The sequence below is a fragment of the Anas acuta genome, chromosome 12, assembly GCF_963932015.1.
Source record: "Anas acuta chromosome 12, bAnaAcu1.1, whole genome shotgun sequence".
NCBI lineage: Eukaryota > Metazoa > Chordata > Aves > Anseriformes > Anatidae > Anas > Anas acuta.
This window is the reverse complement of record NC_088990.1, coordinates 18552012-18568453: the sequence shown is the minus strand read 5'-3', so window position 1 is coordinate 18568453 and position 16442 is coordinate 18552012. Positions and strand designations below refer to the sequence as shown.

The following is a 16442-nucleotide window of genomic DNA, read 5'->3' as shown; positions in this document are numbered from 1 at the left end:
AAACATAAGCCATTTAGGAGCAACGTATTTTTTCTGTTAAGGTACCAATATTTCTTGACTCATGAAAGCAGTTGCATAAAGCAAATGCCAGACAGTACACAGATTTGTTTATCAACAACATTAACTAACAATTACAGATAATGTGACCAGAGATTAAGTTTTCCGGGCTTCTCCAACAGCTACCACACTCCAGAAGGCTTTCCTGGTACATTAACTGTAGAGTGACTTTCTGTAAGTATTACTATTCCTAGCTCTAGTTGCATTCTCTCAGATATTTTATGTGGTGCTTTATCATTTTATGCCTTTCAAATATTTTATTTCAAAGAGATCTCTAAACCTTACTTCTATTATGTAAGGTGTTTAAAAGGTTGCATGAGTGAAAACATTAATAATTAGAATACAGAAAAGTACCTGTACAACTGGTTTTATCCAAGTAGTAGTTCTAGAATTGTGATCTATATAGTATGACCTCCCTTTTTCATCTTGTCTTTCTTCCCAGCCTGGGGGTAATCCAGACGAAGTAGGCAGTAACTAAATATTAATGATAACAGAAGAACAATGGTTACAAAAACTATGAAACTGACTATTAAAAGGTTTTCCTCTACTGAATTAAACAAAAAACAAAACAAAAAAAACAGTAGGCTCATAATTTACTATCAATTGGATAAAATGGAAGAGAAGTACTGAAATCCTTACTGAAGTATGAAGTGACCAAATCATTTTACTCATTCATTTTTAATTCAAGCTGCTCATCTAAAAGGAGTAAAAGGATTCAAGGTTTAGACATGGCTGATCCAGGCCAGGACTTCTGGCTATGAACTCATTGCAAGTTTGCAGTGTCACTATGAAAACGTAATAGAGGAACGGCGGTACAGCTTTTATTACAAAGCAAGCAATTTTAAAAAGAAAATGTCATGGGAGGATGACTTCCTTCTGCAAGCTCAATTCATGCATTAAACTAATGTTAAACTGAAAACATGAAGTTGGAAGAAGGAAGCTTTACCAATGAACTACGATCTTGCTAGACTCTCATAATAGCAATTTGTACAGGACAGCTACCAGAAGGACATTATACATAGCTAAAAAAAAAAGTTTTACATCCTCCAACTTCTGTACTACACAAGCCTGTGTTTTTTGGACAACAACATACCACTGGATGTGCAGGTTGCTCTTCAACTCTGTATGTTTGCAGACTACCTCTTCTGCCAGAATGGTTCTTGAAGTATGGGAGAGAAATGACATTAGGTGTTACTATAACTTTAAGGATGACAGCAGTCAACAAGGAATATCACACTTAAGAATATTATAGTTTTCATCTTGAACAAAGTGTCTGATTTGTTTTGAAACATCCATTTAATATAACATTTTGAAAACTAATGCAACATTACTAGAAATATTAAATTCACAGTGTCTATTGTAACTTCAGAGAAAATTTTTTAAAAAGGTTTGTGAAACTTCTGAAAACAATAGCCATTTTGGCATTTAAAACATTAGTTACTTGCAACTAGTTTTATTACAATTGAATTTACAATATAGAACTTAGTGCATTATCTTGTAGTAGACTAAAGCCTATGATACATCAGAGCCAACACAACTTTACAGAGAGCAGGTTAAATCAATAGTAAGATATGAGAGTCTGAGACACCCGCTTTCCAAGAAAGGTGATTCAATTCCTGTAGTTTGCATAGGCACATGCTTTTCTGCCTAGAGGTATTTTTTAGATCTCATCTGCAACTGTACTTCATCTTGCTCCAGAAGTTCCAAAATTACTTAAAGGTTTATTCCCTATCAATGTACCCTTATTTCAAAGAAAAAGCATGTTTTCAAATTTCTTTTTTGGGGAGTGGGGAAGGTGGTGGAGGTGAGGAGATGCAAGACTGTCAGTTCTAATTGGCTGTTGCAAATAACTTGAACATCTGCTTTGTCCTGTGCTTAAGCTACCCATCAAGCAAGCTGAAGTAACATTTTCCATAAGATTCTGAGTACACTTCAAGTCTTGTTGCTCTCATTTTGCTATTGCCAGAAACATTGGAGACGCCTTTGCACAATCTCACACACACACACAAAAATTACCTTCAATTCATACTAGGAACGGCAATGTGAGCATCACAAAAACTGATGATTTCACCTCTGTAGGCTTTCCTCAATGGACAGTGGTTTTCTTAAGTCATGTATTTATATATATCAGTTTACAAGGCCGTTTGTGAGGTTCAAGTTTCACAAGACAGCTGAGCTTATTTAATTGCTTACTGCCACCAAAAAGACAAGTCTTGCTCCTTGCTTGCAAGTCTTGCTCCTCCTGCTACTTTGCCTTTGCTGGTATAGCATTTATTAGACAACCTAGGGTGCTGTTCCAGCTTGCTAAAACAGCAAAAAACAGAGTTGGAGAGGAAAAGTGTTTTCTGCTGGTTTAGCCACCTGAACGGACCCACTAGGAGGTCAGACAGGTTTCACAGTTGGAGCAAAGGTTGTAGAACTGTAAGAGTGAGGTCCCCTTTTCACTGCTATGTAGTCCTCAGGTTTACTCAGCCCAGTCATAAAACGTCATTCCAATATTCATAATGAGAAATTAGTTATTTTTAAACTTGTCCTAGGGGAAAAAGTTAACAGCACAGAACTATTCCCCTAGATATCAAGATAATCATACACAGCTTTTTTTATCCGTGCTTTTCAGCAGTAATCAACCCAGCATAATACTAGAATAAGAGGTAGATTTAGAAGCTGAAAAATAGCTGACAAGTCTGTTTTAGTTTCAGGCAGAAATTCCTGTTCCCTATAAGTGAAGTGGTAAACAATAAAATGGTTGCCTAAATGGGCTTCTATTGTAAAATCACTCTTTATTTCTCAACATCTGTGATAAAATTAAGTATATATTAATTAATACACAGTATTCATGCACCTACTTCTAGCAGTAGTAACATATTGTGTAAAATATTCTAAATATTTCTATATGAACAACAAGAAAAAGAATTTACCATGTAGGCTGTTGATTGGCCAGTAGCCGAACTTCCAGAGGTAGTAAGTCTGGTATTCAACTCTTCTGCAAGATGAGTCTGTACATCACAATTATTCTGTGGGAGAGGTATTTGAGGGTTCTCATTGCTATACATTGTTGCCTCATCTTCAGTTATAATTTCCCAGCTCTTTAAATAGAAAACAGAGGAAAAAAAAAACACATTTTTAAGAGTAGGTATAAGTTACTGATATTTAAAACAAGTTTTTTGACTAAAGTTAAAAACCTACCTGCATTTCAGAAATATTCAGAAATATTTGTTTTTACCTCAGGGGAATCTCTGTTGTCTAGATTTTCAGTATCCTCTGATATCTGTCGTCGATGAGTGAATGCGTGCTGGGCTTCCAACTGCATGTTACCCATATCTGCAACAGCTACATTGTCCCTATTGGAAAAAAAAAATAAATAAATAAATATAAACACACACACACATATATGTATCAGTATACATAGTCATTTCATCTTCCGACAACGAAAACATACATTATAGTCATTTTGGAAGAAAAAAAGAGAAGCAGTCACGAGCTATACAGATTAATGTAATCTGTTTAAAGAGAAGTATTCATGTTGATAGGAAGTGTAAGTAAAACTGAAGAGCCAGATAGCATTTCAGGTATTGTTTTTGTAATTCATATGCTAAGGGACAAAATCTGGAGGGAAAAAAAAGAAGTTCTTTCCATTACTATGATTATGTCTTACAATTATGACCGGTTCCAATTTAAGTATCAACTTCCAGAGAGCAGGAAGGGTGCTGTGCAGTTAAATTGACCACTAGTCAATGACCATTACACATCAGCTTGAAGATTAAAATGTCAAAAGGTCTCTACTAATTTTCAAGTTATATATTTTCCAGTTCCCTTTGCTTTCAGTGTAGACTAAAAATTAACACAAGGCTTGAATTTTCAGGACAAAAGACTTACTGAGCAGTTGGTCTTTTCCACTGTGTTCTCCTGAATTCATGATTGACATAATAGGTCCTGCCGAGGATGTCTTGCCTTTCTTCCCAGCCTGAAGGCAGTGGAGGAGATTCCTGCTGCTGCTGTTGTGGCTGGTTAGCAGCATCCGGTTGGTCCAATATAATCCACCCAGGCTAAGAGGTACAATATTAACAACTTTTAATTAATATTGACAAAGTTGAAAAAAGTATTCCAATTTATTAAGTCACCACCTTTTTAAGGTGAAGTCCTACTATATCTTGGGCTCTTCGTTTTATTGTGTATATTTCTCAAGAAATGAGAGAACAGGTGATGTGTGCAGAAGTCATATCCTTAAAAATCAAATTCCTTAAACACATTAGCATTAAGAGTTCAGGAAAATAAACAGGATTCATGGAATACTGTTTTGTTTTTAAATAGTTTCATACACATGCTGCAACATACTAGTCAGATGAGCATAATACTTTGTAACAGCAGAAGTGATTATGCTAATTGGAGTAATTTAAGGTCTTGAAAAGAGATCCACTGATCTAAACTGGATGTGCTTACTAAAGATTCCAAAGTAAAACAGTTAAGATCAGAAGTATGCCTATAAATGGGAGAAAGGTGAAATTCTAAAACAAGCAAGATGTCAGTGTCTGGTTGGCTACACTTAAATTAAAAAAAAAGAACGTTAAAGAGCAGTAAAAATACTGGGCATTGATACTGCCATTAATTCTAAAATAAGAAAGGTTACATGGAAATATGGCAACACAGTATCAGAACAAAATCAGAAGTCTAAGGTTTTTCCTTTTTAGATACACTGACAAACCACTCCTTTATTTAGAAAAGCTGCAGTCAAAAAAACTATTTTATGCAGATTTAGAGCAAGATACAAGCAATAGGATTTAACTGGTTTGTTTATAGAAATAATGTTTACAGCTTAGTGATTTCTAACATTCATTTTTATGGTAACTACTCTGACTGTCTGAAGACCAACCATTTGCTAGGTTTCTCAGCAATAAATACATCTTTTACCACCTCCAATTCTTCAGCCTGTTCTGTGGTTTCTTCTTCAGATCCATTGCTTTTAGGTAGGTAAGTCATTTTTAATCTAAGGTGGCCTTTAACTCTTGACTTATGGCTGCAGGAGAGAAAGAAAAATAACTATTCTTACTGTGCACTTGTGAAGTTGTTATCTAGGAATAAAATAGCTAAAGAACACACAGCTGGAGGATTATTCTGAAGCTTCTCAGCACAAAGTTGACTTTCTATAGTTTTTCTTCAAGTTCTGTAATGGTACCAAATTTTCAAAGCTTCAAAATACATTCAATCTAAAACCAAAAAATGCAGAATACTTCAGAATTACTATTTCTGCTAACAATGTGGCTGACAAAGATCTACAGATTCCTGTATCTTCTGATCTTATTTCTGAATTGGAAAGCAGTATCTGAAAAATGTAGACAAGCATTTTATATATTTTTTTCTAACAAAGATTGCTATGAGTTCCTCAGATTTAAGGTTAAGAATATATTTTTTTTTAAAACAAACATGAAGTGTGCAACACTTAACATCGAAGCATTACATATCGTTTAAAAATTCCTTGAGTCAAATCACAGGACTTCTTAAAAGTGAGAAGCTTTTCAATTTGAGCTTTGTTATTTAAGGTCACATGAAACTGTATGTGAAACAGGCAAAGAGAGACATGTTTTAAAGGAAAGCAAGAAACAATTTCAAGTTGAAAGAGGATCTAAACAAATGCCTTTTAGTAGAATCACAAATATCTTGCTCCATTGATTTTTAAATTTCATTAATGAAAGCATGAAAACCTCAACAATATTTATGCACATACAAGAACTTATACAATAGCATTTTTTACATATGAAATTAAGAATTTTGAGGTGGTATTTACTAACCTTCTTGGATGAAGAACAAAATCCCTAAACGTATATGGTCTCTCCATACTTGGATTTTCTGTCTGGAATAAGAGAAGTTTTTTTTTTTAAAAAAAATCTGTATCAAACGCTTGTTTAGGAAAATTATCAGAAGTTTTTAATGACTTCCTTAAAGGCTGTGTAAGCTTTTACATTTAAAGTATTGGTTCAGTCAAAGTTCTGGCAATCATCAGCTTTAGTCTTCAGAATAAAGATAAATCCCCACTTCAAGAAAAAAAATACCTTCCAATATTTCTAGCCACTGAAGCATTTAGAATTTTTTAGTTTCTAAAGCACAAGAAAAAATAACTGTTTAGCCTTAAATCGGTAAATCCTTTCTCAGTTTCCATATTTAAAAGATCCACCATAAATTTTTTTCCTACCTCGGTATTTTCAAATACGTTTATACAGAAGAGATATGAAAAGCTTTAGGACTTGGATGAAAAAAAATCACAGATTAATCCACTCTGAGATCATCTCTGCTCTAATTCATGAAAGTGAAGTTGCTCAACAGAAACAAGCACTGTGGTAAACAGACAATTTTAAAAATAGATGTCCCAGGTCAACGTAGAGAAATATGCATGAATGACCATTAACCAAAAAGATATTTATTTTTCTGGTTAACATAAATACTAATAACCTAGCTGCTGTTCTAAAATTCTTACAAAATTATTTATTTATTTATTTATTTTACAATACTATGCATTGAGGAACATTTGGAAATCTCTTTTCTTGAATCAAAATGGATTTTGTTCTTTCAGCTGTTTGTGAATTCTGGGGTATAATTCTAGACTCTTGTTAGTTAATACATTTTAACCATTTCAAAAAGTAATAATAGTTATAATAAGAGGAAATAATAAGATGAAAAATAATAATAAGAGAAAAAACTGCACTTGCTATATTTGTAGGACTTAAGGAAAAATCTTAGATTAAGGAATTCTTGAAGGCTGAACTGATTTCATAATGGTATTTTCAAAGAATGTCTAATGTGTGTCAATATTTGACTGGAAAGAGGCAAAATATTCCAGAATCTAAGGTTAGCCATTACTAAATTAGAGATTTTAGAATTTTATTTGGAAAAGGCCTGTGTCTTTATCATGAAAGATGTCATGAAATGGAAATTTAACATTATTAAATTTTACTGAATAGCTATTACATTAAACCTCAGAAAAATGCCACCTTGCATTACAGACTTCTTCAGTGTAAACTATTATTAACACTAAGATAAATACTTCTCTGAAATTAAAATGGAATTAAGCTGTCCTTTTTTTCCCACTGCTGAACAGAACACACTAAAATACGGTGGAACTACATCAGATGAGAAAAAAGAAAAAACATTGTCTTCTAAATCTAAGTTTTGTAATTACTTTTATGACTTGTCAAAAAGGAGAGTTGCCTTGGATTCAATACTAATTAGTCTTGGATTAACAGAATTTGGTTTTGGAAAGATTAAATTAATATACCTTCACTATCTTACCATAGTAATGAGTTATCCTTTTAACATGTCCCTGACTACCAGCTCTTTTGAGTTATGAACAGTTGCGTTTGCATAGTCTCAAGGAAAATGAAACAGGAATCAAAACTACATGCAATGATGAGTTTATAACAGACTGATTTTACTTATCTGATAATTTCATTTATCCGATCATTTCATTTATCCAAGATATATTTAGTTATTATGTAAATGAAAGACTGTTTCAAGTAAAACAAAATCACCTTATGCTTGGGCCAATAAAGGACATTAGATTTAGATAGCAAAACCAAGTAATTAAGAACCAGGAAGATGGAAACAAAGAGTAGACAGGGAGAAGTTGACTTTTAAGGAAGGTAAGAAAACAGACATGAAAATATTTAAGCGAGACTCTGTAAATTAGTTTTTGCTTTTAAAAAAAAAGAAGATAATGCACTGATATCCCCAGAAGTCTGTGATACTGCTGTCCAGCTTCTTAGTGGGAAGGGAAGGCACAGTCCTGTCCAGAGGGGCATTACCATCAGTCTCTCCAAACTACCTGCCCTGAGGGAGAAGAGTTCGTGCAATCTCCCACCCCAGTTACACCAGGTAGCAGGACAGATCTTTTACTACTCCTAACACGGCTCTTACCAGAATGAAAGGAGAAAATTGCTCTTGGAATTTATTTTATTTTATTTTTTTGCTAGAGTTGTTATCCTGTCTTTACATCAGCTGCTGATAAAACTGCTACTACTCTAATGTTTTGAAACCTCAAAAGAAAATGAAAAGTCTTACTTATTTTGGAGTTCTTGGTGATCTTCCTTGCAAATTAACAATGTGCTTTGCAAAAGGAATGCAAAAACAAACAAACAACAACAACAAAAAACTGTAACAAGCTCTATTTCCCACTTACCCTCTTGTGTATTTGTTTATGGGAATAAGGAGTATTAGAAGTAATTTTGCTTAAAATTTTAAGCAACAAAAGTACTTTAAACAAAATATTTTAAGAAATGTTGTACTAAGTATAATCTCTTCTTGGTTTTTAGACAGTTTAAAACCTTTCATTTTTATTCTTGAAAAAAACAAAAGCATTTTTAACTCTCATAGCAGCAGAAATCCTTATCTAAATACAAGGTAAACTACATCTTTTTGATAAATATCAGCTGTAAACACAACCAGAACAAGAGAATTCAAGCACTTATATCATGAGTAAGGTTTACTTTCTTAGATAACTAAAACAATTGTTTACAAAATCACTTTTTCACAGTCTTAAAACAAAAATGAATAAATAAATAAATAAATAAATAAAATACAAACCGGTAACTGATAAAGAGGAATATCCACTTGTCCAAGAAAATCATCTCGAGTCTAGGGAAAATAAAACACAAGGAAAAAGCACAAAAACCTTAAAGTTGTGAAGTATTTAAAAATACTGTTTCAACCCCCTGATAATATAGCAATGTTTTTTAAGAATGTCAAGACACTCCTGAAGCATAGACATGAACACTTTTTCTGTGTAGAACAAACTCTGATTGAACCAACTCTCAGAGCCTTGGACAGTTTTGTCTTTCTCAAAATAAATGAAGTTTGACAAAGCTGGGGATAGGGACTTGGATTTTATTTGTTTATTTAGATCATATGGAGTAGTGCTAATGAAACAGATGAAGAGTTTTCAGAGTCAGGACTGAGATCCTCGGCATCTTTAACAGAAACATCATTTTAAAGGGCAAAATGTAAAGGCACTTCCACTAGCTATTTCAAGTAAAATAACTGTCTTGTTTTATACTTAAAAAACTAAGCATTTCTCACAGAACAATACAATTATTTACAGACCTTCCTCCTAAATTTGTTGCTGTACCATAAGCTTTTATTCTAACTCATCACCCAAGGATTTTGATGGTCTTCTTCCATAACTTTCCATCCCTGGTTTCCACATCTCATTGAAATCTATTCCCTTTGCCTCAGGACAAAGCTGTGCATTTCACCTTTTTGCAAGCATGACTGTATTTTGAAGTTTCAAGACACAAACTCCCGTCCAATTCTACCCAATCTTTTTGTCTCATTGACTGCATTCTCCATTGGAACATCTGGCTTTAAAGGATATAGGTGTTTCTCCCTTAATCCTTCTAGTACCTCTTTTCTTTAGGTCTGTTGTCCCAGGTTTACCCATTTCATCTTTAAATTGTACGTGTATGCATAGAAACGGTGCCTCATACCTGTAGGAGTTACTTGACAATGCTAACTTAAAGCCTTAATTTTTATACATCCCAAAAAGCACAATATGCAACTGGACTGCAGAGCTTATCATACATATCATGCATGCCAGAAATCTACAGATACGCACTATAAATTTAACTTAAAGTTATATATGTCTCATATTCAGACGGGGGGTGAGGAGGGAGAATCACCAAACACAAAGCAAAAGTAAATTGCTTTTCAGTTCACAGACTGGTTGGGTATAGAAAGCTACAACAGGTTTTCATACCAGAAGAGTCTGAAGCTTCCCTGACCTAGTAAAGGAAAATTTTCTGTATTATTACAGACCACAAGCTTCTGGAAAAATATAGCTATCATTTCTGCCTATGAGGTTCTTTTTAAAATGGCACAGCACATACCTTAGACACGTTAAAAGACTTAGTATTTGTAAAGTTCTTGGCAATCCTCAAGTGGAACAAGCCGCTCAAATAAATTACTGGAATGTGGGACAAAAGTCTGCTGCATTTTAGAAAACCGCAGAACATTGTGTTTGTTACCAGCATTATTTTAGTACAGGCTCCTGTTATTCACTTTATTATTCTGCTGTCTCTCCTGCTATTTTTAGTAGAGCTAGCCTCGATAACCAACCTTTAACAGTACTTTCTCCTCCAGCCAGCGAGTAAAATCCTCCAGCGGAGATTTTTGTTGACCTCCAAGCTACTAATGCATAGATCAGATAGCAGGAATGCTCTGAAGCAGAGTGCCTCGCTGACTAACTGCCTTCAAAGAAGTGCCAAAGAAGCTTTGAAACAGACATCACACACATTAACAATTAAATGTCAATGGAGTTGAAACTGTTTGGATCTGTTTCGTGAGAGCAGGCATCCCAGTTTCTTTAGGAAAGACAAGTGGGCCAGTTGTTCTTGTCAACTTTTAACTTCTTGACAGCCAGAGAACTCAAACTTTCCGCTTGCCAAACCATAAGTGCATAAACCTCTATTAATGATATATTACATTAACAAAGAGGCCTTTCATTTTACTGATTCAGTGGTTTAGTCTATAGAAAGTTATTAAAAACATGCAAGGACAGACAGCTGCTATATACAATACATTTGAAGAACTCTAATGCAATGCCAAAGTGAGTGCTCACAGAGTAAAAGCACTGAAAAAGTAATCCAGACACACCTGAAGTCCAAAATTCATTCCTGTCTATTTTATAAATATACACACACACACACACCTAATAAGCCTTAGCACTTAAGATGCTGGATTTTCTTCCTATCATGAATTGGATACAGATTTTAAACTGCTACCAGACGTGATTATCTGAGTGTCCCAGTGTCACCGTACTGAGTCACACACTAAAGGGCAATACTTAGAACATTACCATGATTTATCAGGTTTGAGCAGTTATCTGAATTTCATGCCTTTCTTAATTGTTGGATTCATCACAGTGCCATGTGAAACAGCTTTTGTACAAGACCATGGTGTTGAAATAACATTTTCTCTACCAACTTTTGTGATTACGTTTTTCTTGGTATTAGTGCATGAAGCATATTCCCACTCTTTTCCTGAGCAAACAGACAACTAGTTGTACATGTTGGTCTTCACACACAAATCTACAGCTGTATGGGAAAAGGAGAAAATACACAGCTTTTATTATACAGAATATAAAGTGTCAATTCAAACTGAAAAAACAAACAGTGATCCAGACTATCGCTGCTTAAGAAAACAAGAGCTCAATGAATCCCTTATAAAACCAACATTCTTCTTGCTTAAACACTCAAACATCAATGTTAGTTACAAGCTTGATGAGAATGAAAAAAACACTGAAAATAAAAACAAACTTCCCCGAGCTACACTAGCAACTTCAAGTATTTTTCTTTTCATGCTGCCTGCCCTGACTGTATTATTTAGCTATCTTGAACTCTAAATAAACAGAATTGAGCTTTTGGTTTTTTTTTTTGTACAACACACAACTCATTACAGGAAAATAGACATCTCTAATGAGCAAACTGAATGATCATGTTAAGATCTCACCAAGTTCATGGATTCTAAAAGCAATGTTTTCCCTATCTTGCAAAGCTGTAACTACCTTACTGCCCAGAATTCATTAAAGTCCCAACCTCCTGTACCTGTATTTTTATGGGGCAGAGGTAGATGGTGAGGAGAGATTTTTTTTCTCCACAAAATGCAGGCATCTCTTTTTAACTGGCCTTCACGATCAAATACAAGTTGCCAGTTACTGAGGTATAAGAATCCACTGGCATTTTCGAAGAAGAGCAAACAGCTAGTGTGAGATAGATGGTTATTACACAACGTATGTTTCTGCAGGACCTTCAGCCCCACTGGCTGCTTCCAGAGAAAGGTGTCAGCATAACATGCCTCAGCAGTTTTACCATCTGTTTAACAGACAGCATTTAGAAATGACATGAGTTATTTTCACTAATTCTCCCTCGCCTTTAAAGATATTTTCAGAGAATTCCTGCTCCACAAAGACCAGAGCAAAAATATCATGTTTCTCCATTTATAGCTTATACTTGTATACAGCACAAGTACTCTATAGGTAGATTCCTTGAAAGCTCCTATTTAGCCTACAGTTATTTTAACACACCATTCATACTACTCCGTTCAGTGTTTGCTACTTGAAGAACCTGGGCCTACATAGTCATTAACAAAGTAATTCAAGATAGGTTTGGGTGGTTTTTTGGCATATGAGAACTCATTTTCACATGGGTCACAGGAAGATAATTTGATGTCTAATATAACCGAAGCATACTTAAGCACAACATAAACAAAGAACAAGTCAAAACCTAGTGAAGGGTATGTTTTATTCATCAGGAATTTGAGTTGGTTTTATGGAAAGATGTGCCAAATAAGCTACTATATAGAAAATATATAGAAAAGCAGGAATATTACAGTTTATAACTGTCAAGAGCAAATCCAAATTTGCCCTTCTGTATTCAAGCAGCTAACACTTTAAATAAGCATTAAAAAAAAAAAATAATCAGAAAACAGTACCAAATATTTGATAAGTTACTACTTTGACATGCTGCTTCTCATATCAAGTCAACTTTATAATAGTATAAAAAACTTAAAACTTTTGCATCTATTTGTGGGAGATTCTGTGCCAAGCCTTATGACTTCAATTAAAGGTTGAGAAAAACACTTGTAGTGACAATTACAGGTGCACTTTTACCTAACTAATTAACAACATAAAGGTTAAAACACTTAAAACTGTAAAAACCTATTGAACATTTAAATGCACGTGTAATTTTCTTTCTGGTTTGATCTGTTTCTTATTTCAAATGTCACAGATGTTAATCACACTGGCTAATAAATACACTCGTCCAGTGGACTCAATACACACAGTACACTTTTTGTTATTCAGCGCAAGAAACATAATAAAACAAAATAAAATTGAGGGGGGGGGGGGGGGGGCTCTCCCAAGCCTAAATCTACTGCTGCCAGCCCTAAACATAGTCCTCAGATGACCTGGCAACAGCAGCATTTACTGTTTGTCTTAAGCTGTGCTATGCTCAAATTAATAAATCCCACCAGGCCTGAACTGTCCTGCCCAAACTGACCTTGGATGCCTCAGCCTCTATGACACAAACAACCCACCTGCAATCATTTCTACAACAAGAGCAGTGTAACAATTTACTTCAGATCAGCTCAGCAGTTCTTATGAAAGTTACTTGACACTTCCCACATTAGACAGTTTTCAGAGGCCTATAATTTGCAGATGTCACCCACTTTGGATATATTCTTTCTATTTAAGTATTTGTTATTATTATTCCTAGTAAGTTTAATTTGGAACAACAGCAAACACAACAAATAGCTAAGGCAGAAACTAAAAAAAAACAGTAAGCACTGTTCTAAGTTCTGGAAACCTCGCTGGGAAGCCGTGCTTTCATGTTACTGAATGCAGCCTTCTCCCTTATGCCACAAAAATCAGGCTGCCAGAGAAGCCATGCAGGTCTAGGAGAAGTCAGTTCTGCTTCCTCCCACATTCCTCTGCTCGAGTTGCCATAGTGTCCCATTTGCATTTTAATATGCCTTATCCTCAATGACTCCAGTTAAAGCTTGAATATCATTTCAGCCAGGAACTTGCTGATGTCCTCCTTAAATTCTGTTTGCTTATGCTCCGGTCAATACAGCCCAAAGCAGCCCTGGGTCTTAAATGATAATTGCATCCATCTGCAGACTTGCAGTTTACCTTGAACTGCCACAATGCAAGGAGAGTGAGTGATCTCTTAAAATGTGGACGATTACGGATCCATAAAACAGCACTGAAATGAGCTACAAACATTTTGCTGGCTGCATTCCCAAAGCAGTGCGTTCTGTTCGTCACAAGGAGCAAGGAAGAAAGTTCATTTGAAACAGACACTTAGCAGAAATGCAGGGCAGTCCCCTTCAGACAAGGGTAAAAGGCAAGTTGTAAGCTACTGACTCGCTTGAAAATGCCAGTCAGTTTCACTTGCTTGCTCAGTCTGTGAAATTCATTCACTTACAGAACACAAGGAAAAAAAAGTGTGTTGGAACACAGAAGAAAACTCTCAGCCCAGGCTGATGCGAGAACTTTAAAGAGCATTTCTACCATTTGATCCTAGGCGTCTGCAAGGGCTGGGCGGGCACCAAAGAACCCAGGAGTCTGATTAATGTTACGTAGCCTTGTATCCTCTCCCTAGCAATGGCCAAGAACACATGCTAAAGGAAATAAGAGCAGCATGTAAGAGTAGTACTTCCCCCAATATATCCTCCAGGTTCAAGTAAGTAGTTCATCAGGGACGTTTTCTATATCAAGAAAGCAATATATTTTGATGGACCTTCCTTCACTTGAAATCCGTTTCTTTTTCGATACCCATAACTTCTTGCAAAAGCAACTCAGAAAATATATTTATGATACGAGAGTAAATTCCCTGTTACTGTTCATCTCCCCTGAACTATAACTTCACTAAACACCCTTTACACCATTTCTCCCCTCCCTCCTCCAAGCTGAAAAGCTGTTGGTCTCAGTCTCCTCACAGAACACTTACACCAACCTTGTGACCTGTATTTTTCTAGTAGCTAGACATGCTTTCTGAAAGAGGATGACCTGAAACTTGTATAGCATACGTGGATTTGTTCAACTCCATAATGGTGTTTTTAATTTTGTTCCTTTATTCCTTTCCTAATAAAAATGAACATTCGATTTGCCTTTAAGCTGTCAAGAAGACTTGAGTTGACATTTTCAGGGAGTCATTCACCACAACATCAAACACTTCCTGACCAGTACGGGAGACCATTACTGTGCATGCATCATTAGCTATTTTCCCTGTGTGCATTACTTGGCATTTATCAACACTGATTTTCAAATCATCCACTCTACTGTCTAGTTGCTCACTACCATAATTTTTTTATTATTTTTTTTTTTTTGTAGCTTCAGAGCTGACAATTTAATTCTCACTTCTGTTTCTTATCTTTTAATTACCTGTTACCAGTGAGGAAGCATTTTCTACACTTACGCCTTGAGACTATTTTTCAGAACTTCTACTAAGGGTTCTTGGCAAATATTTTGAGAATTTATCTGTCCTGTATTAATCAGATCACTCATTTTCCTATGTTGCTGGTTAGTTTGATTTGTGAGACGTAGCTTCCTTTTATGAAAGCCAAGCGCATTCTCCCTTCCCTGTAAACAACAAATCCTGTCACACCTAATGAGCCTATGCTCTATATTCTTACTTCCAGACTGGCACATTGTAATGTGCTTGTAATTCCCTTCAGTTCCCTTTCAGTCACTTAAAAACATTGGCCACCCTCCTTCAGTAAGACAACCTAATAGATCAAAAAATATCATCATTAGTATTTTAATAATTTTCTAGTTCACCTTCTTGACAATTCTTGGACGAATACCAGCAGGTACAGTTTGCTTTGCTGTCTGATGCCATCATGCTTACAGAGACTGATTTCTACATCACATTTTCCAATAAATATTGGGTTAAAAACATGTGCTGTGGTTTCAATTTCTCACAAAAAGTGAAAGTGATGTACCACTAAACATTGACATCAAAACATAGCATTGATCACAGTCTTGTATCTGAAAGCCTCAGTTATTTGGCTAGTCAGGATTGAAGGGAAAATGTCTCTGTCTTCCCTTGGGAGCAAAGTTTTACTTTATAACACACTCTGTATTTTCAGTAAGCCTTAGAGACAGTAACTATAGCTTATGGCTATATTAAAGAAGCCACACTATGAATTTTTCCCCACTCTTGTGGTAGATCAAAAGGACATGAATCAACCTGAAGACTGGGTAATTAAAAATTTATATAGCTGTTTCAGGAGCTCTGCTCCACATGGTTTTGTGGTTTTAGTCTTCCCTTTGGTTGGCATATGAGAAACCTACCCCAACTCAGTTCAATTGCAGACTATAAACAGAATGAGGTTAATTATAATTTGTGCAGAGCACAAACAAAAAAAAATCCTTTTTAATATGTACATGTAATTTTCACTGCTGACTAAAAAGCTCTGGAGCTTTAATGTACAGAGTTATTAAAGTATTCTGCTAGAGCCAAGACAGTGTTCTTTTCAGGATGACAATATCCTGAACGTTACACATGGTTCATCACTGCCAAATGGAATTTGTAATTCTCCTCGACTGAGCTGATATCCCACAACACAGAATGGGCAATACGCAGCCCTGCAGCACGATCCTTCAAGACGTGCAATTCTGAACAAGATGAATGTGATTAGGTGAGGAGGTAATCAGCACATAACAGTATAAAGAGAGATCAATTTGTGCAGAAAAGACAACTCCAAGTCAGGGAACTGGCTGATGTAGTTGCCAAGCCACTCTCCATTTTATTTGTAAAGTCCTGGCAGCCAGATGAAGTTCCCCATGACTAGAAAAAGGGAAACGTCACAGCCATTTTTAAAAAGGTACAAGGTGAAACCAT

General features: G+C 35.4%; 1 protein-coding gene across 3 annotated transcripts in view; it reads right to left on the bottom strand.

The window, feature by feature from the left end:
* Positions 1 to 16442, bottom strand: part of NEDD4 (NEDD4 E3 ubiquitin protein ligase) — a 54954-nt gene that overhangs the window by 15423 nt on the left and 23089 nt on the right. For all 3 annotated transcript variants that reach the window (XM_068695416.1, XM_068695417.1, XM_068695415.1), the window contains 8 exons: positions 8629 to 8679; positions 5844 to 5905; positions 4969 to 5071; positions 3934 to 4103; positions 3281 to 3398; positions 2976 to 3143; positions 1151 to 1216; positions 412 to 531 (listed from right to left, as the gene is read on the bottom strand). In XM_068695416.1, coding sequence (XP_068551517.1) covers positions 412 to 531; positions 1151 to 1216; positions 2976 to 3143; positions 3281 to 3398; positions 3934 to 4103; positions 4969 to 5071; positions 5844 to 5905; positions 8629 to 8679 — 858 coding nt within the window. The remainder of the gene's footprint in view (positions 1 to 411; positions 532 to 1150; positions 1217 to 2975; positions 3144 to 3280; positions 3399 to 3933; positions 4104 to 4968; positions 5072 to 5843; positions 5906 to 8628; positions 8680 to 16442) is intronic.